A 27,861-nucleotide genomic window follows, 5' to 3' on the forward strand; every position below is an offset into this window, starting at 1 on the left:
GGTCTGGTCGTTCAGGCTCCAGAGTGGCTGGATTTTGTCCCACTGGGCAGGACAGTGTCACATCTCACAGGAACTGCAGGAATTCAGGACCAGAACATGCTGGCAGGACCCTGAGCTGAGCTGCTGCGGCCCATCCCTCCTGCTGCTGCGGGAGTGGCCAGGGACAGCCCTATTGCCCACCTGCCCCCAGGCTGCCCTTCTCAGACTTGCCCGTGATCAGTCCTCTGCGCGGTGCCCGGCGCTCTGGCGTCTCCTTCCCAAAGGCCTCCAGGCCTGGGCTCCGCGGCCCACCTGCTCAGGCCCCTCAGCCCTGTCTTGCCAGGTGCTCCCACCTGCTGCCCTTCACGCCTACCTCTGTCCCAGGTGGCAGATGGAGCCGGAGCCGCCGCCACTCCGCAGCCCAGCATGGCCCACGCCCTCTCGGGCCCCTCCTTTTAGCCCCCGCTCCCAATTTCCTTCCACGCGTCCCTCAGTCTTTGCCTTTGTGCTTCTCTGCCCTCTGCCCCCAGACTACTCGATCTCCGGACCACATCTGCCCAGGACAATTCGACAAGGTGGCATCAGCCCACGTGGAGCCTTAATGCCCTCAGGCACTGTCTTAGTCCATTCGGGCCGCTGCGACAAAGTCTCGGGGCTGGGTGGTTTCTAGAAAACAGATGTGTTTCTCAGTTCTGTGGGCTGCGAGGTCCAGGATCAAGGCGCTGGCTTTGGTGTCTAGGGAGGGCCGTCTTGCTGCGTCCTCACGTGGCAGAAGGCAGAGAGAAAGAGCAAGCTGCCCCCACACCGCGTGCGTCTCTTGGCACCCCATGAAGGCCCCGCCTCCTAGCGTGATCACGTCGGCCACACCTGAATTTTGGAGGAGACGCGTTCAAGCCACAGCAAATGTCTTGGCCCTTGGGCAACATGTGAAGCACTTTGAGGGCTGAGTTCCGGCCTCGGTCAGTGCTCTGTGTGCTGTCTGCCCTGCACAGAAGCGGGCACCGCTGACAGGGCACTGCTGTCCCCAGGTGCCCCTACTCTGGAAGGAGCCCTGAGAGGCAGCACCACGTCCGCGTGGCCCACACCAGGGCTGATCTGGCCCTGTGTCTGCCAGCCCGCTGGCTGCACTCAGTGAAGACCCAGACGGGAGCAGCTGTGGGCACAGGTGACGCCCAGCCCTGGCCCCTGACGCAGCCCTGACGAGCCCACGGGGGTCTGTGTGGCTTCTGCGAGGAAGAATCTCTCTCCTCACCTGAGGGGTGCCAGCTGGGCTGCAGTGCAGAGCCAGGAGGGAGCGTGTGCTGGGGACGGCCTTGCCTATGTTTGGGGCGCAGGAGCTTTGGGGTGCACTGGCGGTGGGGGTGGCAGAGGCAAAGCCGGTCTCGGATGTTCACCTGTGCTGGGCTGGGGTGGCCCTGCCCTGCTCTAATGAGGTGTGGTGACCTCCAGAAAAGAAAAAGAAAAGTGGACCAACATAAGATATTTGGGAAAATCCAGCAGAATACAAATCCCACTCCAAGCAATTTAACTAACGGAGTTTGTCTGAGGGAAATGTCCAGAAGGCGTCTACCACTGAGCAAATGGCTTCTTTGGAGTTATCTTTATTCAAGAATGAAGGATGGAGACCAAGCCGGGACTGGGGCCTCCGCTGGGTGCGTCCCTCTCGGGTGAGCAGTGCCCACAACCCTGTGGCTGGGCCTGGGGGTTCCGCAGGAATCACAGTTCAGCCTCTGGAAGCTTCCACTCCTTTATTCATGTTCAAGCCTCCAGGCTGCCTGAGGACTCCTTCAGTTAAGAAATCACAGCAAAACATGGACAGGATTTCAAAAGCTGCAGGAGAAAGACCACCGAGGCCACGGCCAGGCCACCGAGAGAGGACTGTTTGCAGAGTCCTTTCATGGGCCCCGGCACCTCTGCCCTTCGTGGCTCCAAAGACAGGGAGGCACATTCGAGGTGGAGATGGGGAAGGTCTCGGCACGAGGCTGCCCCCCGTCCGTGTCGGCAGAGCCAGGACGCCACGGAGCAGCCTCTCGAGGGCCAGGTGGTGCCGAAACAACAGCCTCCCGGCCAAGATGACGTGGATGGTGGACGGGAACCCCACGGGAGCGAGGCCCTGACCACACGCTGACCAGAGAGGAACAGGAGGGTGACCTGGGCCGACAGGCTGAGGAGAGGCAGCACCTGCTGACACGCCACCGCGTGTGCACAGCGGCCTCTTCCCCGTCCCCCGGCAGGCGAGATGCCGCGAGGCTCGCCCTGGTCGCGGGCGGCACAGCCACCAGCCCGGCCCTGGGTCCAGATGTCCCCCGAGCACCAGACAGGTCTCCTGCTGGCAGGACAGGACATGTGCGGTACATAGGTCAACACGACAGCCGGTTAACGGACCATCTTTCATGGCTTCTAGTCCCTGCTTCACCAAGGTCCAGAATCCAGCGGGGGTCCCTCAGGTTCCTCTCAGATCCCCTTCACTATCGGGTATCGGAGCGGCGTCCAGCCCGTACCCTCGGACTGTGGCTCCCCCCTCTGCTCTCTGCACCTCCAGACGCCAGCAGTACTCGCTGGGACAGGCGGGGTGAAGGCAAAAGTGTTTATTTGAGATTCTCTACAACACTCACGGAAAACATGACATAAATAATTAAAATTCCGAGTCACTAAGTTCATGGTTGAATGCTTGGTTCTCGCCACGGCCGCGAGCTGGGGCTGAGTCGCAGCGGCGAAGGCGTTTGCTCCCCGCTCTCACCACCTGGCTCGACTTGAACCCCGCAGGGCGGCCTGAGTCTGAGCGGGACACCGCGCCCGGCGGCATCTCCTGGAGCCTGAGCCCCAGAGCAAGTGTTCCCAGCGCGGGTCACGCACCGTTTCTCCTCATGGGCAGGACTGAGCTCCGAGTCTGCAGCGGTCGGAGGACCTCAGACCGAGTACAACAGATGACCGCAAGAGCGTTCTGGAAACAAAATCCCTTTGCGCACCACATGCCATAAGGGCCTCAAACGTGAAACCCAGGGGGAGAAATGAGTGTGATCCCCAGAGTCAGCTGGGATGCGCCAGGGAGACGCGCCAATGACTGAGGATGGCGCGGTCTGCAGCCCTCACCTCCAGCAGGCGCTAGGCTTCCTCCAGGGCCCCGGGCAGCTGCTTAATCTGCCGGCTGTGGACCTGCAGGGCGGCCCCCGCGGCCTGGCGAAGCTGGGAGTCCAGGGCTTCACGGAGGCCGTTCACCTGGACGTCGGGCAGGGGGTTAAAGCTGATGACCCCGGCCTTGGGGGCCGGCTCCCCCTCTGCACGCGGGGAAAGATCCCGCCGTCTCCTCCGAAGGTCGGAGCCAGCTTGCAGTTTCAGGTCCCGGTTGGGTTTGGCGTTGTCTGGTTTCTGAGCCCCAGGGACTAGTTTGGGCTCAGGCTCAGGGTCTGGCTTCTGTCTGGGACCCTGGACAGCAGTGTCCTCCCCGGCTCCCAGCTGCTCACGGGGCATGTGGTCCCCACCGAGGGCCTCCTTTCCTGTCTCGGGGGGAGCGCCGGGACCTACCCGGCTGCCCTGCTGCCCACCCCGAGCGCCGTCGGAGACAGCCTGCGGTTCTGACTGACGCAGCACGGCTTGGGGCTGAGCGGCTGCTCCTTCCAACCTGCTGGGCAGGCCTGCTGCAAGGCCCAGGTCTCGGTGTGTCTGCTTGGGCTTCATGTGAGGGTCCCCAGTCCCTCCTGGTGCTGCCACAAGCCGGTCAGCCCCCTTCCGAATGCCGGCGCCAGCACCTGCTGCCTCCTCACCGGGTTTCTTCTTGTCTTGGGAACCTCCACCGAGAAGGTCCTGACTTTGCCTGAGAGACTCCTCAGCGAGCCGCTCCTCTGGGCTTCTGGGTGCCCCGGCGGCATCTAGGCCGGGTACTTGCTTCCCGCCCTTGGGGGGCAGCTCCCTCGCGACACTGGCCGCCACGGGCAGAGTGCCCTTCTGGCCTTCTCTCGGCTTGGCCTGGGCCGCCTGGGCCTGGGCCTGGGCCTCCGTGTCGGAGCCGCCATCAGCGGGGCCGGCAAGCTCTCTGCCTGCGGCGCCCTGGGGCTCCTCCAGGGAGCGCTGGTCCGGCTCTCGTGGGGGAGCGGGCCGAGCCCCCAGAGCTCCGAGTTCAGGCTCCAAAGGCTGCGGAGGCAGCTTCTCCACTGTCTCCCCGGCCTGGCCATCACGGGCTTCCTGACCTCGGGGCACGGCCGCCACGGGCTCTGGCTGCGCGTCCACTGCAAATGAAGTCGGCCACCGGGTTAGCCACGGAAACAAACCCAAGCTACTGAGGGAAGGGCTGGAAAGGACAAACTTGCGGCGATTGGGAATTACGAACCAAAACCTGGGTCCACCCTCTAGGACTTTAGACCCCAAACCTCAGATCCAGCCACACAAGGACAACAGGAGACATCCCCCACCTGGTCCCCCTCCTGGCCAGGACTTGGCCTGGCCCTGCCCCCTCGCCCGACCTACCCTGCCTGGATTTGTCCTCCTCATCCTCCTGCCTCTGCTGGTGGATCTCCTTGTGCTGCTCCTCGATCACCGCCAGCAGCTTCTCCTGTTGGTCCAGCAAGCGCTTCTGCTGCACCTGCTGCTCCTTGATCACCTGCAGCAGGACGGCGTGGTCCAGCATCTCCACCCGGCCAGCTTCTGGCATTCGGAAAACAGACTCGGTCAGAGGATGCTGGGGGCTGCCCATGCTCGGCCAGGCTGAGGGTGGCTCAGCATGTGGCGGTGAGGACACCAAGCCCCCTGCAGGGAGTCTGCCCCGACAGCCCTCACTGCCCCGAACGCACGAGCACACCGACTGGCACGGCCCACCATGGCCAGTGACCAGGCCGCCTGCTCTGGCTCTCTGCTGGCCACCGTATGGACACACCTGGCAGGGCCTGGCTGGCCAAGTGCTCACTGAAGACAGTGTCCACACAAAAATCAAGTCAGCGGAACATGCCGGAATGTCAGTGCTAGCTGTCTAGTCTGGGTGGGTTTCCCCCCATTTTACACATTCAGTTGTTCTAGGTCAAACATGTAAAAAAAAAAAAAAGCCATAAACTGTTCAATTTCTCCTAAGGTGAGAACTTCAGAGCACAGCAGCTGGCGCATCTGAGCCCGGCCGGCTGTGCTGCCCCGCGAGGCGGGGCGGGTCCTGCACCGGGGCAGCGCAGAGCTCGCTCTTAACACAGGCGTCAGCGCTGGGCGGGCATCTGCTGTGAGGAGCCACGGCTCACGTGGTGTCTTACATGTATGTTTTTAAATTAGGAAGCTTTGGAAGACAATGGGTTAAGCGTCAGGTGTAAAAGTTTAAATCAGAGCAAAAAGCATGTTTTGCGAGCAGTGAGAGCAAATATCCCCGTGAGACCCCACAAGCCCAGCCAGGCTGACCTGCCGGGCCCTCGTCCCCAGTGGTGGCCATATCAGCGTCCTCCCAGGAACGCAGCCCTGGGCCTCGCCCAGACCCCAGGGGGCTGGTGCAAGGACATGCAGGGGGGTGGACAAGCCAGGAGGACACCGAGACCAACCCCGAGGAGGACGGGGCCAACCACCCAGAGAACAGGCTGGGCCACCAGGCCAGCCTTGAGCGGCAGCCTCTGCTCCCTGCCTGCGCCCAGTCCCAGACGCCTGCCTGCAGGGACGGGCCACACCACGCAGAGCAGGGCTCCTGCAAACCTCCCTCCGGACAAGGAAGCTCAGCCCACCGTCCCCACTGGGCTACAGACCAGCCACCTCTGCCACGGGCGACGCTCTCCCCCGGGTGTCTGCAGGTCTCAGCCACATCATGGTCAGTGGCACAAGGACAAGGCCCCACATGCTGCTCATGCCCCCTGTCCCCCAGGGTGGGGTTCCAGAAGAGCAGGGGGAGGGAGAGGGAGGAGAGGGAAGGGGAAGGGGTAGGGGCACCACATCCAGACAGAAGCCACAGGGACAGACGGGGAACAGCGTGGAGGTGACAGCTGTCCCCACAGCCAGAGCGCACCAGGACCCCGGCGACACGCACACAGCGCGGCACGTGGAGGAGGCGTCAGTGTTGGCCACACACACAGCAGCACAGGCAGCCCACGCCCCGTCTCTCGGTCGGGGCCTTAAGCAGCCAGTGCTCACAGCTGCCACTCAGCTGTCCTCTGATGACGCTGGTGCCAAAGCAGGGCTAAGGGGACCAAGGCATTTGCAAAAAGGGGAGCGAGCAGGTGTTGGGGCCCCAAGGTGGGCGGCTGTGACTCAGCCTGGGGCGCGTGCAGGCCCAGGCCGGACCATGCGCTCATGCAGGGCTGTCCCCGGGCAGGGGTGCGGCCAGGACGCTGGCCTCGCACCTGTGACCCTCCACAAACACATGTCCTAAGGACACGCGTCCTTCAATTCCTACCTGCCACTATCTTTTTAATCTCAGCTGTCCGTCCATGGAGAGGCATATGGGAGAAAGGCAGAATAGGAAACTGTGAAAGTCTCTTTTTTAGGAAGAGAAAAATCAAAGAATCAAACAGGTTTAGGTAACAGATCACAGCAACTGGAGCCAGTAAGCACAGCCAGACTAAAATTAGAGACAAATATAACGTGTGAAGACTCTTAAGTGAGCCTCTAAACTCCAGAAACCCGACGTGTGCCTTTGGTTCTGCCGTCTAGGCCTGGGTGCGCGAGGACCCGCAGGGCGGCTGTCTTGGCCGCGGTGCCCTGGGAGTGGCACAGGCAAGCTTGGACCGGCCGTCTGGAGGCCCTGGGACGGCTAAGACAGACCCACGGGAAGGAAGCCACGTGTCTTATGGACCTCATGGGGCCTGTCCAAAGGTAAAGTCAACCCTGAGGCCAGAGGACCAGCTCCCAGGCTGGGCCCAGGACAGTTGAGCAGCTGCTCGGCCCTGCGCCCCACACACTGACTGCGGCGCACCCCCAGCACCAACACGCACAGACGCCTGCGGGGCTGGCCTGGGTAGCCCGGCATCCCCGGGAAGCAGCAGGTGACACCTGGGGGTGGAGGCTCAGCCGCACACCCTCTCGGGGCAGCCAGGGACATGGCACAAGCCTGTCGGGACGAGTACTCAGCAGGCCTGGCTGCTGGGAGGGCTGCTGCCGCCTCCCCCGCAGAGGAAGTGCCCGGCTAGGTGAGCCCGTGGGGAGGGATGTAAGAAGCCGGCAGCAGGGCCAACCCCAAACGGCAGGAGCGTTTGCAGGAAGAGTCAAAGCAAGTTTACTCTCGGGAGAAGAGGCGGGACAGGCTTTCCTGGTAGGACATGTGACAGTGTCCACTGCGGACACACACGGTGCTCCCAGAGCTGGGGGCACACCGCAAGGGACCAGGGCGGGCACAGCCACACCCAGGCTGCAACCTGGCAGAGCACGCCTTAAAGTCAGTCCACACATCTGGGTGCCGAACACACCTGGCTGGCTTTAAATACCGCGAGTGTTAGAAATATTCACATACCTGCTTTGAGATGAAATGAAAATGGTAATTACAAGCCATGTGACAGAGCGGCAAGTTTTTTTTAGAGGGGAGAAAGGGAACTAGAATGTTCCCAGGGAGGAGCCAGCAAGAAAGCTGTTAGTGGGAAGGGAGAGGACGCTACCGAAGGCATCTGCTCGGCCCACAGCCAAAAAGAGGAGTAGGGCCCGGGAAAAGGGTGTCCCCAGACAGCCTGTCGTTGCCCTGGGGCTGGGGCAGGGGCTGCTGGCCCCGGGCCTGAGATCGCAGCCAAGGCCTTACCCTCCAACTTGCTGCCCGCCTGGTCTCCGCCTGGTCGCTCCGCGTCCCTCTGCTCACGAGCCTCGGGCAGTGGCCCGGCCCCGGGAGCCGGCTTCTTTTCCGGGAGGGCAGCCTTCCCGCCTGCACACAGGGGAAGGCTCAGGTTTTGCAGAACGTTGCAAGGGGCCCAGAAGGAAGAGGAGGCACAAAAGGAGGCAGCAGATGTTCCTAAAACGACTCCATCACCCCTCCCCTGTCAGCACAGTTTACAGTCAACCTGACGATTACCCGGGAAGTAATAAAAAAAATTTCACAATCTCATAGGCTTGTGGCAGGGAGCCAACGTCAACTACCTTTGCCAATTAAAATGCAAGAAGCGTCCTCGCCAGCTCTCAGACGGGCACTTAACAATGTGCTACCTGTCAAGCCACCCCCGTGCTCGCCCAGACACACGAGAACAGCGTGGCACCTGACATTTAGTGGTCTGGCAGGCAGCGTGTGACAGATACGAGAGGAGCTGTCAACCGCCAGACTCCGGCTTTCCCACCGGCTGCCGAGGGGCTGCTCCTCTCACGTGCTAATCTTGTGGAGCGGGAGTCGGGGGGCAAAGGTAAGAACCTCCTTAACTCCTCCTGCCCCCCCAACCCCGGGCCCAGGCCGACACCCACCGAGCTCGCTGTCGCCCGCGGCGTTGCCTGGCAGCGGCACCCTGCCGGCCTTGTCCCCCGCGCCTGCTGCCTGGGCGTTCTGCTCCTGGGACACGGCTGCCTGGGGCCCCGGAGGCAGGTCCCAGTTGCCTGGCCCCAGGTCATCCTTCGCTGGCTGCACAGCTGGCTGGCCATCTGCTTCTGGAATCTTCTGGGGATGTTCAGGAAGACCACCCGCTTCCTCCGCGGCCTGGTCCTGTCCAGGTTTCCTCCCAGCCTCTCCCTTCACCGGCTGGAGCTCCTGTCTTTCTGAACCTGGCAGGGGCGGCGCCATCTGACCTTTGCTCTCCGGAGCCTTGTCGTCCGTGTGTCTGGACGGAGCCTTGTTCTCTGGGCCTTCCCGGTCTTGGCCTTCATCGACCACCACCTCGTCGTGAGGAACGGGGGGCTCGTGGCGGTGGGCCTCACCCACAGGGACGGCAACCCCTGGAAGGACAGAGGACAGGTGAGGAGGGGACCCCACCTTCCCTGCCCAGGGGGTTGGCATGGGGTCCTACAAGGCCGTGCCACAGGCCATCAGACGCCACCTCCCTCGGGGCTCTGCTGTCTGGTCGGGCACTGAACTGTGCCTAGGAAGGTATGGAGGGAGCAGCTGCAGACAGGTGGCTCTGGCCAGGGGGCGGAGCAGACAGAAGGACCAGAGCTTAGACGAGGCAGAGGGGAAAAGACAGCCCCAGAGTCCCACCAAGGCTCGGCCGGGGCCCCTTGCTCTCCCCATCCACTCGCAGCCAGCGCCAGGCCACCTTGACCGGGGCGGTCGAGCTGCGCCTCCTGCTGCGTCTCCTGCTGTGTCTCCTTGGCGTCCTCCCGCCCGGGCACCTCCACGGGGCCCTTGATCTGGGCCTGCTCCAGGTCTTCCCTCGACTGCGGTGGCTTCGGCTCGTCACGGCTGTCTGAGGCGGCGTCCACAGGCGGGTCCTGGACTGTGGGCATAGCACTGTCAGCGGCACAGCCCCCCACGGTCCCCCGCGCAGGCGCCGGCGCTCTCTCTGGGCTGTGCGCACGTTTCTCAGCCGAATGGCACGGCCCGAGCAGTTAGTTTTTTCCTGTTCAATCGTTAGCAGCTAAGTAGCACAGAAAACTGTCATTTTTCATGTGTATTCGTAACAAAAACATGTCAAAATGCAATTTACACCTAACTGGGGGCAGGAAGACCCGGCCTCCATGCAGCCCTCAGCTGTCACCACCAGATGGCAGCAAAAACCCGTCACTGACCGTCCGCCGTGTCCCACCCCTCACCCGCCCCCCTCCGCAAGGCTGGGGGAGGGGAGGCCCAGTGCCTTTAAGGAAACCAGCACTGGGAGTGTTACTTCTGCAACCCTGTCAGCTGCTGCCTGCGATGGGGAAGACCCACATGGGAAGGAAGGAGAGAAAAAAGGAAAGCCTGGCCCAGGCGCGGTGGCTCCTGCCTGTAATCCCAGCGCTCTGGGAGGATCACTTGAGCTCAGGAGTTTGCGAGTTCAAGACCAACTTGAGCAAGAACGAGACCCTGTCTCTACTAAATATAGAAAACTTAGCGGGGCATGGTGGCGCCTCTAGTCCCAGCTACTCGGGAGGCTGAGGCAGGAGGATGCCTTGAGCCCAGGAGTTGGAGGCTGCAGTGAGCTACGATGGTGTCACTGCACTCGGCACTGGTGACAGAGCAAGACCTTGTCTTGGAAAAAATAAAGGGAAAGCCCGGCAAACCTGCGGCCTTCACCCCTTCCACAAGTGCCTCTCGATCCGTGCCCCAACAGACCCCAGCTCGGAGAGCCACATGGCATACAGCAGGCACGGCTGCAGAGGACAGGAAGCGGCCTGTGCGGAGGGACGGAGGGACAGAGGGACGAGAACTCTGGTGTCCCACCCTCTTCTCTTAGGAGGTGAGCGACAGACCCAACTGCCCCGCAGCAGGGAGGCTTTCCGTGCGGGCAGGTGAGGGCCTGTCCAGGCACCGGCACAGGGCCCTGGGCCCGCCGCGCGCCAGCCACCGTGGCCACCCTTGCTCTGCTCCAGTCACCAGACAGCACGACCAGCCAGAACCACTGGCACCTGGACCGGGAAAATTCCATGTTTACGCCATATCCTGGCAGCTCCTCATTGCCAGGCGTTGGCGCAGGTTGGCGGCTGCTCCCACATGCAGAAATGCGCCAGCGTGGTGACACATGACAGCCCACCTCCTGAGGCGCCTCCCTCACAACAGAGGGAGGCCTGGACCCACTGGCAGTGGGAGCCGCTGCACACAGACCTTCCTCTCCTTCCCGCTGCCCGGCGGGTGAGGGCCGAGGGGCCCAGGCCAGCGCTCAGGGCTCTTGTCTTTGGATCAGACACACTCAGGAACTTGGGGTGTGACACAGGGTCACAGTCCTCCTCCTTGGGAGGGGAAGAGGCAACATCAAACACAGCCCCCTGACCACCACATTCAAGGCTGGCAGCGTCCACCTTGGAGGCCGGCGCAGGAGGGCCGGGAGGCGGGCAGGCGCCTCCGTGTGTCCCCCAACCACACGGTGCGTCCGCAGGGCAGCTCTGCTGGCCGCTGGCTTGGACCCGTCACGCTCTGCGCACTCATCAGTGAGATGGAAACGGCCAGCTCAGACGGCCAAAGGCAGCAATTTTTAAACATTATCCCAGCCCCCCACTGATGGAGCTCCGGAGACCAGGACCCCAGGGCTGTAAATTTCCGAAGCGAGCAGAATGGCCACCCAGCCAGGCATGGTGGCTCGCGTCTGTGATCCCAGCTATTCAGGAGGCCAGGAGCTCAAGACCAGCCTGGGCAACACAGTGAGACCCTGTCTCAAAAAAATGAAAAGTAAACTGGCCTTTTAATAAGGGACTTTTTAAAGCTAGTCCCTGCTTTTAAGTAACTTTCTTACTAACTGATTTCTGACTTTCCCTTGATGTTAGCATGAGGAAAGTATTACTCACCAAAGGCTAAATTTTAAAACCCAAACTTCTGGACTTAGCTGGCAGATGACCTTGCTGTCTCGTCCTTCCAGACGGAGGGGAATCCCAGAGGCTCAGATCACCTGGCTCCTGGCACCGAGTGCTGCCCAGGGCACACGGCCGGCCCTGCGCACATCCAGCAGGCGGAAGCTGCCCTCCCGAGAACCCGCTTGTGCCCCCACGGTTGCCGCCTGCAAGGAGGTGGGAGAGGCTCCCAGCTCCTTGGACAGAGCACCAAGATGCTCGCCAAAGTGCCACACACTGTCCCTTCTCTCAGCTGTACGGACAGCTCTCCCCTGCCCTGCTGGGAAGGCTTCCAACCACTCCTTTGCTGTGTCCCACACGCCTTTACTCCTGCTGTCACTTCTGTCCAGTCTTTCTGCTGGCTCCTTACGGGACAGCGGTAAGCTGCCTTCACCGCCAGGCCCGCAGGACGTGGCTGGATTCAGGAGGGCTCCCCTGAGGGGCAGGACAGCCTCTGCCATGTGTCGAGCCGTGTGTGCCCGCTCCGGCCTTAGTGCAGACATGCGGTCACTCTGCCCCTGTGTCCACGTGTGTGATGTGTCCCCATCCAGCACGTCCCATCCTGTGTACTGCAGCCTGGGCCCCTGGCCTATATTCCCCACCATGCAGGGGGAATGGGGACAAGCTGCCCAAAGGGCGCAGGTCCAGCCTGTGCTGCCCAACAGGGCACGGCAGGGGGCACAAAGGAACGGGGAGGAACCCACCATCTGAGAAGGGACCAAATGCCACAAAACCTGCCGCAGGTCCTCCAGGGTGCTGCGCAGCACAGACATGAACGGCCTAATTAGGCTTCTTTAATGGATAACTGTCATCGGAACCCTTCACAAGGATTCAGCCACACGCAAGATGGCTGTGCCTGGTGCCCAGGCTTCGCGTGCCGGGCACGGTGTCCCCCAAGAGGGCAGGGCTCTCACCCAAGTCGGCAGGTACCATGTTTGGCCTCTGCAACACCAAAGAGACCAATAAAACTGGGCTCATAGGCCGACAGCAGTCCGAGGGCACACGGGCAAGGGCCACCGTCCCCAGCTCTGCCTGAGCGAGGCAGCCCGTCAATTAAGGTGCAGGCCGGGCGGCTAGAAAATTGGACAACACGCTGCAAACAAACAGCATGTGGTTCTGAGAGGGGCCATGTGTTCTGTTACAGCCTCATGCAAGAAACAGAAACCAGATGTGGCCTCGGAGGGCACCAGGTGAGCGGCGGCCGGTGCAAGCCTCAGTGACAAGATGCAGCTGCTCGGCCGGTCGTGGGCTGGGGACGGCACAGCACCACGGGGACAGGGAGCCTGGGTGCTGACTGACACCGAGAAGCTCCGTACGGGGCAGGCCTGCCACCCGCTGGGACGGGAACCTGCTGGCGGCAGCTCTGCGCAGGGAGGGCCCCGGCACTCGGCCCTCAGCTCCCGGAGCACCACGGTGCCGCCCTCACCCCGACTCCTCTCTCCCCCACCACCGATGCTCCACGTCAGCACCACCCTGCGCCCGTCGGCCCAAACAGGGACAGCAAATCGGCCCTCCCTGGGCGGGCGGAACCTGCAGCCGTCACCTGGGTGGACACACAACATCCACTTCCCTCTTCCGGTGGACACTTTCCCAGTCCACACTGCCAAATCTGATGCCAGGCAGCACACAGACACCTGCGGTTTCTGAACACGACTTTGTTTCTCTGGTGACCCCAGCAGGCCACAGGCGTCTGACCTGCAGGCCTCTCCCGCTCCTCAGCCCCGCTGGCCCGGAACGGAGGCCTTGTCTCACCCACCCTCCCATCCCAGGTGGGCAGAAGATGGCAGCTCAGCTCCTCCGTGCAGTGTCCAGGGTGGTAGCAGCAAGGGAGGCTTCCCTGAAGGCCGTGCGTCCGAGGTGCTAAGGCTGAGGAATGCTGGGCCCGGAACAGAGACCACGACAAGCCCCAGAGCCACTGTGCTGAGACCACGGGGTTCCCTTCGATAGGAGGTTTTCTTCCATCCATTATGGAGGGCTGGGGGCACCCGCCAGCACCAGCACCAGCACAGCGGCCTGAAACGCCCCAGCCACGATGGAGCCGTACTCGGAAGGACAACCGGTGAATCTGGCCCCGAGCCGGGGGCCTCTGCAGGGCGCGAGCGGAATGTGCACAGATGTACCAGCAATGTGGACGCGTAGAACTCGGACCCCATCAGGGCAAAGTCCCCAGAGCACAGGTCACTGCAGACAGCACCACCCACCAGCACCCAAGCGCTCAGAGCTGCTGGGCAGACGTGGGCTGAGGGTGCTGCTGCCCTCTGTGGCCCCCCATCTAGGCCCAGGAGGGCTGGGGCACATCAGCCACCTCCAGACACATGAGCTGCAGCCGTGCCTACACCGCCCATGGGACACAGCCATAGGTGGGGTGCCAAGGTTACACAGCACCGCCGGGCCCTTTCCGAGGTGCCTGCAGCTGCATGGGGGGGTGTGGGCTGCAATGCCACCCCCAGGCCTGGTGAACAACTGTGAATAACCGACGAGGCATCATCGACCACTGCGGGGGAGAAACCGGCTGGAAACTTACCTCCTCAAAGCAAAGCAAACACAACCGTGAGCACCACCCACCACACACCTCTGAGCGCACCGCACGGCGGGCCCTGAGACCTCAGCCCCATGCACACGGTGGCTGCACCCCGGCCCCTCCACACACACAGCATCTATACCAGCGAGGCCGGTGGGTCCCATGCCTGGGCCTCCCACCCTGTTGCCCCCACACAGGACAGAGGCTTCGGGCAGGTGAGCAAAGTCCTCACACCAGAGCCAAGTGTCTGCACAGGCCACCCGCACGCTCTTGACTGGAGGTGACCTGTGGACACTGCCCTGAGAAGGCTCGGGGGCTGGGGCTGGGGCCTGTGCCCACACTGAGAGCCACGTACCTGAGAGCCGGGCCACCTCCGCCTTCAAACCCTCTGCCTCTCCCAGCCGGACACCAGGGGCTTCCTGTGCCGCGTCCATGGGGGTGTCCTCGCTCACAGACAGGGTGGTGAGGGTGCTGACCACAAGGACACCCAGGCCAACCCAGAGCACCACCTGGAGGGACAGAGACCCGGAACATGGAGTCACACCACGCCTGCACCCTGCCCAGAGCAGTGGGGACTGGCGTGGCAGGGGCCCCGGGGGCGGGGGGGGGGCAGGCGGGCACCAGGTGGCTGCCCCAGAGGGCAGCAGGGATGCAGACAGCCCGGCCTGAGCGCTGGCTGGGAGGCAGGACTGAACCCTGATGCACCGCGGCTCCCCAGGGCGGCTGGGCAGGCACCTGTCAGCAGGAAGCTGCGGGAGCCACGTGGCCACAGGAAAGGGGTGGGCAGGAGGGGCTGTGTCTTCCAGGAGTCTCAGGACATGGAGGCAAAAGCCCCAGGCCCCGATCCAGCTTGTGGGAGAGTTCGGGTCCCTCAACCACTACAGCAAGAGGAGCCAGAACCGCAGGGAGAGGGTGGAGAGGACGTGGCCCTCGCCTCTCTCTGGCTGTGGCGTGGGTGAGCTACCTCGAGGCACGACTGATTTGCAAGGGGCCTCTTACCACTGGACTTAGCGCGCGCGCACACACACACACACCCCCGCCCTGAGGCCCTCACAGTGGATTATAACTATGCCCCTCGGTGATTCAGACAGCAGGAGCCACCTCGCAGAACTTCGTCCCCTCCTGCAGCTCGTGCTGTTCTAGAACATGCCTGTCGAGCCCACTCTCCTCCCACCCTGCTACGCCGCGGCAGCAGCACATGCCGCTGTTTCTGACTGGCCTGGCCTGGCCTGGCTGCTCTCCCTGAGGAGCAGCGACTCCTGGCTCGGCAGAGCCCTGCAAGAGATGAGCCGCCAGGTGGCTTCCCACTGAGCCAGCGGGACCCTTGTCACTCCACCTCCACGTGGTCTCAGAGCCAGAACTCAAAATCCTTTCCTGAAAAGTACGTTGACTCTTTAAAAAAAAAAAAAAAAAAAAAAGCAGTTCAGAAGAACTGCGGAGGCTTTCCTGGGTCCGACACAAAGCACGGAAGGTGGAGCTCCACAGAGAGAGAATCACTCTCTGAAAACAAACCACCGTGGGGAGAAGCCCATTTCCTTCTCTGCCACCCCAGAAACATGCAGCAGGTTCCGGCTGTCGGACGCCAAGTACTGCGACACTCGGGTCGGCCGGCTCTGGCGCTGGGAGGCAGCCACAGCGCGCCCGTGGACACATGGGCCCCCCGGCAGTGACCACGGCTGGCCAGAGTATCAGGTGACGACAGGACGGCCAGGTGCGTGTGGGGCACTGAGCACCTGCAGGCCCCGCAGCACACAGAGCTCAGGGTCAAGGGCCCCCACTGCTCCCCTCAAAGTCTGCGGATGCGCGTCTTCAGCCCTGTGCCCAAGACCAGCGCGTCACACTTTCCTCACCATGAAGGAACATTCCCAGAGCCGTGACGGTGTCTGTAGGGCGGCCAGGGCAGTCTCAAGAAAAAGAAAGAAACACTGCACCTCCCACGGCCCTCAGCACCTCGTCGGGGGGCGGGGGGGCGGAAAAAGCCCACACAGCAGCGGGACACAGGACGGGGCGCTGGGGACGCCCGAGGGACAGCCGTCAGAGGCACGGCTCGGATTCTAAAGCCGCATGACCCATCCTCAGCCAGAGCCGCCCTGCACTCAGCCACGCGTTCTGCTCTCCTTGAGTCCAGACCAGGCGCAGGCGCCACGGGGGAAAGCTCCACGTGGACACATAACCCATGCCCCGTCACCCCCACCCCCCGAAGGCACCTGGACAGGAGACTCTGCTGTCTGGAAGCCCCGGGAAGCGCTTCTCAGTGTGGGGACCCAGCCCTGCAGGGCAGCAAAGCCACCGTCCCGGGGTTGATTCCTTTACCCAGGTGCATCTGCAGGTGCCGAGTGCACTCTGCACTTCTCTAGCCGAGGGCAGCAATGACCTTGCTGCGAAGCAACAAGAAAAATTTATCTCCCTTTTGGACTTCACGTAACACCCGCAGGGTAGCTGCGAGGTCTGGCTAAGCAGGCTTAATCGGGAAAAGCCAGCAGGTCAGGGAAGAAGAGAGTTTCAGAATGGGGAGGAGAACGGAACCCAGGTGGGATGTTGGGGTCCCCAGAGTGCAGGCAAACCCGTCCCCTCCGGCCCTGTGGGCTGTGTCTACCACGCTTCAGACCCAAAGTCAAAGGCATTTGGTTGGTCATTTTATGTCAGATTATCTTCAACAGGGACCTCACGTAACACTCCCATGGAGACTGACAAGCCAACGGCAACGTTCCATCCATGACTTTGAATGATTTATCTCAACCCACAGCTTTCTCAGCTCAAAAGAAAAGCACATGCAAAATAAAAAACATTAACTCCGTCAACACCGGGAGGTAGCAAGCTTCTCCCAAAAGACCCGTGGCCTCATCTGCCTTGGAAACCACCCGTGCTCTGAGGAAATGGCAGAAAGCACTCAGCTGAGAAAGGGCTCCTAACCACAGACGGCCGGGCGGGGCGCGGGGCGGCAGGCTGGGGTGAGGTCAGCAGACAGCACCCCGGCCCTCCAGGGCAGCCGGCTGGGAAGACACTTGGGAAGGAAACCCAGCAGCCCAGAGTCCAGGAAGGTCTCGAACACGCTATGGAGAAGCCCAAAGTGAGCTCCAGCTGGAAAGAGGGCCCACGCCGCAGCGCCGGGCGGGCACAAGCTGGGGAACGCCCCAGACGCCGGACAGGGCAGAGCCAGCTCCGTCCACCCCATGCCACGCACACACTTGCTGCTGCCTCCTGCCTGTGGCACCCAAGTCCCTGCTCGGAGAGGAGAGCCGTCCTCAGGCTCACCCCCCATGTCACGCTCGCAGCACATGCCACACAGACTAGCCCCTGCGTGGGACCAGCAGAGCAGCCCTGAAGCTGTGACAACAGCGACCCCCTGGGCCCACTCCCACCTGGCTGGAAGTCTCCACCCCCTTTGCTGCGACCCTGGCTCGGCCTCACACACCTGCCCGCAGGCCCTCGCTGCCAACCACTGCCCCAGCGGAGCCCCCACAACTCAGAGTCAGGGTTTACACCCTCACCCCTTCCCCTGAGGAGACACCACGGGCCCATGAAAACCCCAGGCAAGGGACCGTGGGGCCAAGGAAGCAGCACAGGCATCTGTGACAGTGCCCCTGGGCCCCGCCTGCTCCACGGCTGTGCCTGGGGTGCACAGGTATCACCCGCGCACGCAGACATGAGGCATCTACAGGCGCCACAGTCTGCGAGGACAAGGTGACAGGCCAGGGGTCCCCGGGTCCCGTCCTGCCGCAGGAGCAGGGAGCCCAACTGTGGAATGCAGGAGGTGTGCAGGACGACGCTCCCCGGCTCTCTCGGCGTCCTGAACAAGGGCATGCATCCAGTCCTGCACTCTAGGGGGCAGCCGGATGGGACTGGGACCTGTGGGGATGCCGCCTGGAGCGCAGCCCCCAGCCTTCTGGCACAGCTTCCCGCACGGCGAGGAGCTGCCTTTGAGGCAGGGCCAGGTGGGTAAACGGGGCCCGCCATGCCACACTCCCGCTCTCACAGCACCTGCGATGTCGGGGCGCCCGTGCCTGGCACAGCTACAGAGCCAGCCGGGAGGAGGGACGCAAATCGACTGGCCGTCTCGGCCCAGGCAAGAATCCAGGGGCTCGACTGGGGGCCACATGCCACGTGGCACCGGGAGCACCCCTCACCCGGCGTGACCAGAGGCCCCCAGATCTTCAAGGGGTCCCTGAGTCAAAACAGAGAAGAGCACCAGGGTGGGGAGAAAACTCCACATGACCTCGGGAGGACGCACCAGTCAAGCTCTGCACTCTAGTGACTGGACACAGAACTGGGGGTCACACGGTCTTGTGGTGGCCTGGCCAGTGTCTGGGAGCCCAGCCCGTGTGCCGTGCCAAGCCTCTGTGAACCTCAGGGTGCCTGTGATCCAAGCCGACAGCCCCGCTGGTTCCTGCACAAGCCAGCGGCGTTACCTGCTCGCACCGCGCCAAGACCAGAGGGCTCCTCCCGGCTGCTGCCCCTGGGCCTGGGACCGGCCTCTCTGCCGACCATCTCGTCTCCCACGCCCGCCCACCACTCCACCCACCACTCCAGCCCCCCGTTGGCTTCGGGGTGGCGGAACCAAAGCCCCAGCTCCTTGGGACTGGAGAGACCCCCTGATTTCTCCCATTTTCCAGGTGAAGAAGGGAACACATAATGGCAGATGTTTCTTTTTGATTCATGCAGGGCCAATTTTACTTTCATGTTCCCTGGTTGTTGTTCTGGGGACGGGTCTCAGAACATTTGTGTCTTTTTCCAGCACAGCCCAAATAGCCCCCACACAGCACCCCCCATCACCAGCTTTGGCTCTTCTTGAGGTCCCTGGGCCAGGAAACCACTGCCCCGCAGCGAGCGATCGGATCCGGGCCACACCCGCGCCCTTGGCCCAGTCTACGTGGACCGCGCCCGGCCAGCCACCAGGCTCGCAGTGTCCCAGCTGCCTGAGGCAGGGCCTGCAGGCGCAGTCTGTGACTCACCCGACACGACGTCAGAGGGGAGGTTTGGCCGTCTCCTCCACACGCAGTCAGACCATGGTTAACACGGGCAGCATGCTTTCCCGCTCTTAACGTGTAGCAAGGCAGGCCAGGGGGCCGCTTCTTTAATGCGAGCCTATGTGGGCTTCTGCCCACATCTGTAAGGAGGTGCCAAGGCACCCTGATTTCTGCACATCGAGCCAGGAGCAACGTCAGGCTAATGGCTGAGCACCAGATGCCACCCACGGAGGCAGGAAGTCACTCACAAGCCACTCACACGGATGCCAGGGCTACGGGCAGAACGACACACAGGGACAAGAGAGGAGGAGAAACTGTGACGACTGGAGAGGCGGAAGGCAAAGCTGCAGGTGATAAAACCAAGAGATCCAGTAAGAGTTCAGTAAGGTAAACGGGTAAAAATTAACATTAACGTGTGAAAACCTATAGCTTTGCTGTGTACAAACAGCCAGCTGGAAAACCCAGGGCAGAAGAGATCCCAGCACAGCCGACAGCCACGGGGACAGAGGCCCGGCGAGGAGGCGGCACTGAGCGCTGCACCCTGTGACACGTAGGATGGCCCGTGACACACGTCACACACCGGCCGAGGTACACAGACAGTGATTCTTCCTAAAGTAGGCTACGGCTTCAACAAATTCCAATTAGACCAAAAAATAAACAGCAGGGCTGACTTTTGTTAGAGTCCAATGGGCTGATCCCAACATTCCCACAGAAAATAAGATGAACAGGATGCCCAGAACACTCATCAGCAGGATGAAGAGGAGAGATCAGAATGATAGTGTCTGGCAAGCAGCAGTCACAACGCAGGGGACACTGTCACAGCACGGAAGGACAGATCAGCCAGGACACTGAAACGTACGTACGAGAATTTAACATATGACAGCAGTGACACTTCGTATGAGTGACGGATTATTTCATGAAGACTGTCTGACAACTAGGGGACCATGTAGAAAGAAACACAGGCCACCTTCTCTGTTTCTTGCCCCAAACTAAAACACTGGAGCAAAGATTTAAATGAAGAAAATGAAGTCGTGAAAGTACTAGGAAACCGAGACAAATCTGTAAAAAGAACACTGGCACGGGAGGTCTCGCCAACGGTTACTCTGTTTTTCCTAAAAGCAGCCCACGGCCACAAGCGGGGCCCCGACTGCGGGACACCGACCACCTGATGGCAGCAGCCGAGCTCCTCGGGTCCCAACAGTTCTCCCCACACGCGTGTAACCGCAACGCTGCACGCACGCAGGCACCAAAAGAAATGTTCAGAGTGACAGTGTCCACAGCAGCCCCGAGCAGGCAACGAGCTGACGGCAGAGCGGACAAACTCGGCAGACGCCACGCAGCAGCAGGGACGTGGTCGGCGCAGACGTGGCGCTGAGGCTCACTGGTGCCACACGCCCTGAAGACTGCACCCGGGCCAACGCCAAGACAGGCAGAATCATCCCCAACACGTCGGGAGATAGACAAGGTGACCTTTGGGGGTGGGGCGGGTGACCATGAGGCGCCTGTGGGGAGCTCTGGGGTGCTGGAATGTTCTGTCTGCCCTGGGTGCTGTTTCTGTGGCTGGTTCACTTTGCACAATTTTATCAAGCTCTGCACAAAAACCACTTGCTACACTGTACTTGTATGTATATCATAACTTTAAAAATTTACCAGTACACTTCAATAAGAAAAAGCTAAACAATGTCATAAAAGTGAGCAAAAAACACAGGCAATTCACAGAAAGAGACACAAGTGATTTCTAAACCCATGAAAAGACATTCACGTTCACTTCAAGGAAGCCGGGAATGAGGAAGACTGGAAGGTCCCAGGTGTGGGGACGAAGGCCCCTGGAGCCTGGTCGTGACACCCCAAGGCACCCGGGCAGAAGCCACGCGTCACCAGTGCTCACACTCCTGGGCACTCCATGGCTAGGAGGATCGCGGCGCTCATGCCCGCAGAAACCCGTCGTAGCTCCGTCCGTAACAGCAAAGGACTGGAGACAGGGCTCCGGCGGAGATGGGATTACGGAATTTTCCTACAGTGAAACACTACGAAGCAGCTAAAAATAACCAGGTGGCTGAGGAGCGACCTGCGAGGGATTTTAAGCGAAAGCGGCAGGACGCCATGTCACCGTTGAAGGAGAAAACACAAGTGTGCACAGGTAGCCTCCTCTCTGGGGACACGTCAGAACAAAGTGCGGGGTGACGGGGGGATCGGAGCAGGGGACTTGGAGTTGGCGGCAGGGACACAGACAACCCAGTCTCAGCACAGAAGCACCGGGGGGAGCTCGGCTCTGGGAAATCACGACGTCCATGATGGGCAGAGCCTGCGGGGCCTGGTCTAGCCAGGGTTTCCCAGACCTGCCTGACCAAGGACGCTTTGTGGGCTTCGTGTTTACAGAACTGAAAACCAGTTGGCAGCACCCACCTGAACACACTGAACTGGGGCCTCCGCTCTGCACACCCCAAGCCGACCAGCCCCCGCCCGGCCTCAGCAGCACCCACCTGGGGGGAAAGGGCGCTCTTGTGGGTCTTTCTATAGATCAGAGCCGGGCAGACGAAGCAGATGAGGCTTCCCATCATCGCGCCTGTGAGGCCCAGGACGGTCTCCACTAGGAGCAAGAAGGGACAGGAAGGGGTGAGCAGGAAGGACTCCGGCCAGCCGTGGGACGAAGGTGAGCAGGCAGCACAGGCCACGACACATGGGCTCAGAGCAGGGGCCGGAGCGGCCGAGCTGATTCCCCACACGGTGGACCGGGGCAGCCGGTAGGGGCTTCTCCGGCTGTTCACCCTCATAGAGCCGCGCGATGGGAGTTCCCAAACTGCACGGTGGCTTGGCACTGCAGGCCCACACGCCGCCTCTCCTACCTGCAGGCGGTGAGTGGCCTGGCAGGGCCATTCCGGGACACATGTGAAAGCTAGGGCAGGGAGAGCTGGCAGAGCAGCTGGCCGCCAGGACCCTGGACAGGTGGCCTTGGGAGCTGCCACCTGGGGAGGTGCATGCAGGTCCCCCTGTCTGATGACAGTAAGCCTGTCCTGTCTGCGAGGCAGTGGGTGTGTTTGCGTAACTAAGCCCTGCTGGGAGCCCTCCACCTTTCCCCTGGCAACGTGGCAACAACGCCAGAAGCCGACAGTCCACGGTGAGGCCCTCACTCGTTTCACTAATCTGGCCTGTGTCCCGAGCTGCAGTCTCCCTCCTCCCAGGGGTCAGCACGGTCGGCCATGCTGTCGGGCTGCCCAGTTTATCCCCTGCCGTTCTCTTCAGGCCAAAGAAAAAATGACCCGGGCGTCTCTAGATTTCCTTAGGAGGCCAGAGAGGATGGCCGAGGACCCCGGGCGTCTCAGTGCCGACACCCTCCGATCCGAGTGGCAGCAAGAACAGAAGCAAAAGGAGCGAGGAAAGGTACGGCAGGGACAGCAGGGAGCGGCCCTCCCGCCTTACCGTTGGGGATCAAGATGCCGCCGACCATGGTTCCGAACACGACCGCAAGGGTGAGCGCTTTGAACCGCAGAGGGGGCATGTAGCCTCCGGCCGCAAACGTGCCATCTTTTTGCTACGTAAAAGAAAATAAAAACAAAAACAGTTTTGAAATGACTGGCTCCCTCCACCACTCTCTCGCAGAGCAATACCTCACAGGGCTCTGCCAGGCACAGCAGCTGAGTCTCCCGGGCAGCCGGGACGGTGCCCACCTGCCAGTTGAGCCCATTGGCACAATCAGATCTGCCCGGGCAACTTTAACGGGAACCTTCACCCAAACTGCAAACCCCAGGAAGGCACGAGCGCTTTCACCTCAGGTGCGGACCGTAAATGTCATAACCTGGTTTGGAAATGTGAGCACCAAGTCCTTCCGTTTTCCTTTTAGAGCAAAGCCGCGAGAAAGAGGTTTTAAAGCGTGCGTGGGAGCATGGAGAACAGAAAACGGTCTCCACAGCGACACCCCTGCCTAACGACGCAGTATCTCCTGGCCCGCGGGTTTTGGAGCGCGGCAGACGCCACACACGCATGCAGTGTGTTACCATCATCTCCACAGACGTGTTCCAGGCAGTTGGTAATTCCCACATCCAAGAAGAAAAGGGGAGAAAGACACTCTGGGGCCTAACCAACTCGATCCAAACATGCCGTCTCGCCCCAGGAGGCATCCAGACTCCACTCATGACCGGGCAGGGACGTGGGAACGCCCGCTCCAGACGACACGCAGAGGGAAGGGCCCGTGGTCTGGGGCCCCAGTGTGGCCCAGCACGCCAGCACCACAGTCAGCCTGCCCAGCTCGCCCCAGCCCTGCCACCGCAGGCCCAGCTGTGTCCTGGGCAGGTTGCTGAGCCCGTGTGCCTCAGTTTCCTCCCCTGTGGGCAGAAGCACCTCCTCCTCAAGCCATGGTGAAGACCCAGTGAGTTAATACACAGGAAGAACTGTGACGTTATCCCTGAGCTAGGAAAACAACAGTAGAACCTTCCAGAACTAGAGTCTCAAAGTATCCAGCGTTCAAAATAGACTTTCACACAGAAGGGCCTGGGGATGACAATCTGGACACGACGGTCACGAGAGCGTCAACCCCGGGGGGGTCAAGGGTGAAGGACCAGAAACAGCCGGACCCCGACGGGGGGACAGGGCAAGGGCATGGGGGGCCGTGGCTTTCCGCAGGGCGGGGGAGAGACGTGCTCGCACCCACGGAAGCAGGAGTGAGTGAAACGCGCCGGCCGCGCCTGGAGAAGCAGGAGCGATGCCCGGGGAGGGAAACAACAGCCGCCTGCGTCAGGACGAAGGGGGGGGGGATTTTCTCACTTGATTTAACATTTCCTTCAATACCACTACTGATTTTTTAATTTTAAAGAAAGACAAAAATGTGTTATGTGCAGAGACACAAATGCTGTTTGGAGACGAAGCACGTGTTTGTCTCGCACAGTGAGCAGGGGACCCCGCAACCCCCGGGCGGAGGCTGGGCCAGGGGAACCGTGGAGGACCCCACGGCTCGGCCCCCAGGGACAAAGGCCTGAACCCTGCCTCGCTCGGCACCCAGGTGCCCGAACGCCATCGGAGGCACCCGAGCAGCAGTGCAGGAGACAAGGCGCCCGGCCTCGGGCTTGGCCCCTGCCGCAAAGCTAGAGGCGCCATGCCGGGGAGCCCACAGGGGCAGACACGAGCTGCCGTGGTGTGGACACACGTGGGACCCTGAGCCTGGGGCCAGCTGCTCTGCAGGCCCAGGGCGGCCCACCCTCTGCAGTCCGGCTGCTGACTCTCTCCAGACTCTGGGACCACTAAGCCCCCGTGGCCTAGGCAGCTCCAGCGGAACCTGTGTTCCTGGTCGCCAGGCCCGCAGTTCTCAGGCTGTGGGACGGGAGACAGCCACCTGTCGAGGCTCCCAGGGGCAGCGAAGGTACCCCCTGAGCAGGCAGGGGGAGCCTAGACCCGGCAGAGCCCTCCAACGCTCCAGGGCGGGGCTCCTCTGCTCTGCGCACAGGACAGAGCACCTTCGGTTGTCAACACAGTAACAGGGAGAGAACCAGGAGGGCCTTTTGGTTTCAACCCCTCTATTCCAAAAATTTTTATAAAGGACTAAGCAGCTGCCTTGCCTACATACACTGCAGTGAATAAAAACCAGCCTCTCTTTTTATTTTTATTAGTTTTAAGATGGGGGACTCACTATGTTGCCCAGACTGGCCTTGAACTCTGGGCTCAAGGGATCAAGCAGATGGGATTACAGGCACGCACCAGCATGCCTGGCATAACACAGCCTCTCAGTGTTCAGAATCTTTTGCAATATTGTTAAAATCTTCAGTGACACACAGTGCGCCCACGTGCCTCCCTCCAACCATCACGCTGGCTGCTCCTCGTCCCCGCACATTTGCCCTCCCCAGGACCACTCCGGGGCAGACCCCCAGGCTCCTGCGGCCTCTCTGAGTCGGGAGGGCCGCACCGCAGCTGGGACGGCCCAGGAGACCAGCCTGACCCGTGTGGATGCCGGACCTGGCCCCGAGTGGCCCGTGGGCTCTGGTGCTTTTTCCCAAGTTATAAAACTCCCTGTGAAGATTTCATTTTAATTGAGGCTTTTTTCACTTTTCACTGGGAAAAGCTCCACCTACCACTGCCCAGGAAAATACAGAACTAACAAAAGTCAATTGTTAGAAGTCAATTAATAGAAGACAATTCTATTAATAGCAGGAAACAGCCGTGAGACTCTTACCTGCTGTTCGAAAATCAGTGTGTTCAGGGCCTGTCTGCAGGGCAGGATCATCATGGGGAAGCCCACGGCCACCGACATCGTGAAGCCCACGCGGATCATCTCCGTCACCAGGTTGGAGGGGAAGTGCATCAGCACGTTTCCCGCGGTGGCATCAGTGAAGCTGACGTAACCAAAAAACCCCACCTGTTGGAGGATCAGAGATGGCAACGTGGCAGACAGGGTTCCGATCTAGGTGGCACCGGTCCCAGGAGACAGGGCAGGGCAGCCACCCCCACCCCACCCCCCCGGAATGGCCTTCGAGCCACTTCACAAGGAAGCCTCTGCCAGAGACGGCCTCCTCAGACCAGAGACTCTGGTGGCCAGAGCTCGATGAGAGACTCGTGGTCTGACATAAGGACAGCAGAGTTGCCGCGTGGAAGGGAGGGCACCAGAAGGTCCCACCAGCCCCTCCGATTTTAAAACCCAACTGGGGGCCGGGCATAGTAGCTCAGGCCTGTGATCCCAGCGCTCTGGGAGGCTGAGACAGGAGGATGGCTTGAAGTCAAGAGATAGAGACCACCCTGAGCAAGAGCCTGTCTCTACAAAAAAAAATTTTAAAAATCAGCCGGGCGGGGTGGTGCACACCTATAGTCCCAGCTATTCGGGAGGCTGAGGCAGGAGGATCACTCGAGCCCAGGACCCGGAGGCTGCAGTGAGCTGTGATGCTGCCACTGCACTCCGGCTGAGGTGATGGAGCAAGACTCTGTCTCAAAAAAAAAAAAAACACCACCAACCAGGGATAAGAGGTGGACTGTCGTCCTCTGTGGAATAAGACACAGGTGTCGGTGATCTCCAAAGACCACACGTGGGACAGGCCACGATCCTAGCACATTTAGATTAAAAATTTTACTCAAGGACAATAAACAGGAACATCAAGAAGACTGGGAGAGTATCTTCCACAGCACTGACGGCGACTGCGTCTGTGAGCTGGAACTGGAGGTTTTCTCTCCCTCCACCACCCTCCACTTCCCCGTGTCTCTCTGCCCAACATGCCCATGTTTGCAGCAAATTAACAACCGTCTCAGAGAGGGGGCCCCGATGGCTGTGCAGTTAAAGCAAGCTGGGCTCAGCCCTGCTGCTGAGGGGCCCTGGCCCCTGGCCCTGGAGATGCCACACGGCAGGGGCAGTGTACCCATGGGCTGGGGCTGGGGACAACCAGGGCAGTGGAGCAGGGCTGCCCAAGGCTGCCATGCGCCTCTGACACCACAGTGGGAAACGAGAGAAGGATCAACAGGCACACAGTGTGAAGGGCGCGCCCGTGACTTGACATCCACGCCTGGCGGGTCATGAGCACCAGCCGTTCCCCAGGGCTGTGAGAAGCTGGAAGGAGGTGGCATCCCAGCACCTCGAGTTCAAGGTGAGAAGGGCTCCTACCATGATGTAGAAGATGGTGACCACTTTGAGGGAGGAGGCAAATATGGAGCTCATGGTTTTCACCGACGGCTCATCCAGGCTGTCGTAAGTAGGCAGGACCTGGCTGTATAAAGACAAGCAACTTCACCGAGGCTGAGCCAGGAAGGTCGCTTAAGCCCAGAAGTCCGAGACCAGCCTAGGCAACACAGCAAGACCCTGACTCTACAAAACTAAGAAAAATTAGCAGGGTGTGGTGGTGGCGCCTGTAGTCCCAGCTACTCGGGAGGCTGAGGCAGGAGGATCGCTTGAGCCCAGGAGTTGGAGGCTACAGTGAGCTACGATGACGCCACTGCACTCCAGCCTGGGTGAGAGAGCGAGACCCTGTCTCTAAAACAAAACAAATACAAGACACACACAAAAAACAAGCAATGTCAGGAAGCAGATTCCAGACAGACGTGACTGCCCCAGCCGTGCTAGTTCCCCCGCCCCTTCTGCAGCCCAGCCGAGGAGTCTCGGCACTTTCCTTCACGCAATGTCCCCCACACGCTGTGAGTCACGGCACGAGGCCAGGATCTCGTGACACGAGGGACAGCAGCACTGCGGCAGTCCCCCCTCAGAACATCCCCAGGACACGCTCCACGAGAACGCTGCACCAGGCTGCAGGGCGAGAGCCCGTCTGCCCTGTGGAAGCAGGATCTGAGCTCTGGACGCAGCGCTGAGAATTAAAGCAGCCGTGTTTACAGGGGAAGCAGGAAGCCGTTCAGAACACTGATGTCAAACGACGGGAAAGTTAAACAAACACACCCTGGCAGGGCGGCCGGCCCGTCTCAGCGCCGCAGCACAGGCGCGATCGGCGCAGGGCACAGACGAGAAGCCCAGGGCACGCTTCCCAACGCGGCCTCCCGCTCGCGTGATGAGAGAGCTGGCGTCTGTCCCACGGCCCGGTGCCAGGAGCGTGGTGCTGCCGGGGGTGGGAGGGACCCAAGTCACTGGCCAGGCAGGGATGTGACAGCCCCACACAGGCTTTCCTGAGGGCACAGGGCGGCAGGCAGGGGCCTGAGCACCCGGGGGACAGCTGGGCCAGCAGGAGGGAGAGGGGCTGAGGGCCGTGGGAGGACGGTGTGTGCAGCCGGGAGGAGGGAGCTGGGCAGCTGGAGCTAGGACAGGGTGAACGCCCTCCGCCCCTGGCTGGACGAGGACCACCGCTGGGGTGTCCTGGGCAGCTGTGGCCGTTCCAGGCAGGGCTCCAAGGCACAAAGGGAGCTGGGCTGGTGGGGGTAGGGGCATCGGGGTACACAAATCAGTGCAGCCCAATCCCAAAACTGCTTTTAAAGATGTGAAAGACACACAAGATGCCCCAACCATATTAAAAGGCAAACAGACGAGGACAGGTGGGAAGACCTGGCCAGTGGGCGCCGGTGTCCGTTTTCCCTGGGCTCGTGGCACCGTGCCCAGCAGGCCACCCTCAGCACGGGGGGGCCACCAGCAGTGGTCGGGGGACCCTGCAGGACAGGTGCCCACCTCTC

The 27,861-nt window shown here is 61.2% G+C and overlaps 1 protein-coding gene across 1 annotated transcript in view; it reads right to left on the reverse strand.

The window, feature by feature from the left end:
- Positions 1 to 1,591: 1,591 nt before the first annotated feature.
- The window catches only part of SLC38A10 (solute carrier family 38 member 10), a 40,166-nt gene continuing 13,896 nt past the window's right edge, over positions 1,592 to 27,861 (reverse strand). The window contains exons 7-16 of the mRNA XM_069482981.1: positions 26,357 to 26,459; positions 24,944 to 25,126; positions 22,204 to 22,315; positions 21,267 to 21,373; positions 14,172 to 14,325; positions 9,093 to 9,272; positions 8,311 to 8,775; positions 7,664 to 7,783; positions 4,444 to 4,620; positions 1,592 to 4,205 (exon numbers count right to left, since the gene is read on the reverse strand). Coding sequence (XP_069339082.1) covers positions 3,085 to 4,205; positions 4,444 to 4,620; positions 7,664 to 7,783; positions 8,311 to 8,775; positions 9,093 to 9,272; positions 14,172 to 14,325; positions 21,267 to 21,373; positions 22,204 to 22,315; positions 24,944 to 25,126; positions 26,357 to 26,459 — 2,722 coding nt within the window. The 3' untranslated portion in view covers positions 1,592 to 3,084. The remainder of the gene's footprint in view (positions 4,206 to 4,443; positions 4,621 to 7,663; positions 7,784 to 8,310; positions 8,776 to 9,092; positions 9,273 to 14,171; positions 14,326 to 21,266; positions 21,374 to 22,203; positions 22,316 to 24,943; positions 25,127 to 26,356; positions 26,460 to 27,861) is intronic.

Source organism: Eulemur rufifrons, chromosome 9 (genome assembly GCF_041146395.1).
Source record: "Eulemur rufifrons isolate Redbay chromosome 9, OSU_ERuf_1, whole genome shotgun sequence".
Taxonomy (NCBI): Eukaryota; Metazoa; Chordata; class Mammalia; order Primates; family Lemuridae; genus Eulemur; species Eulemur rufifrons.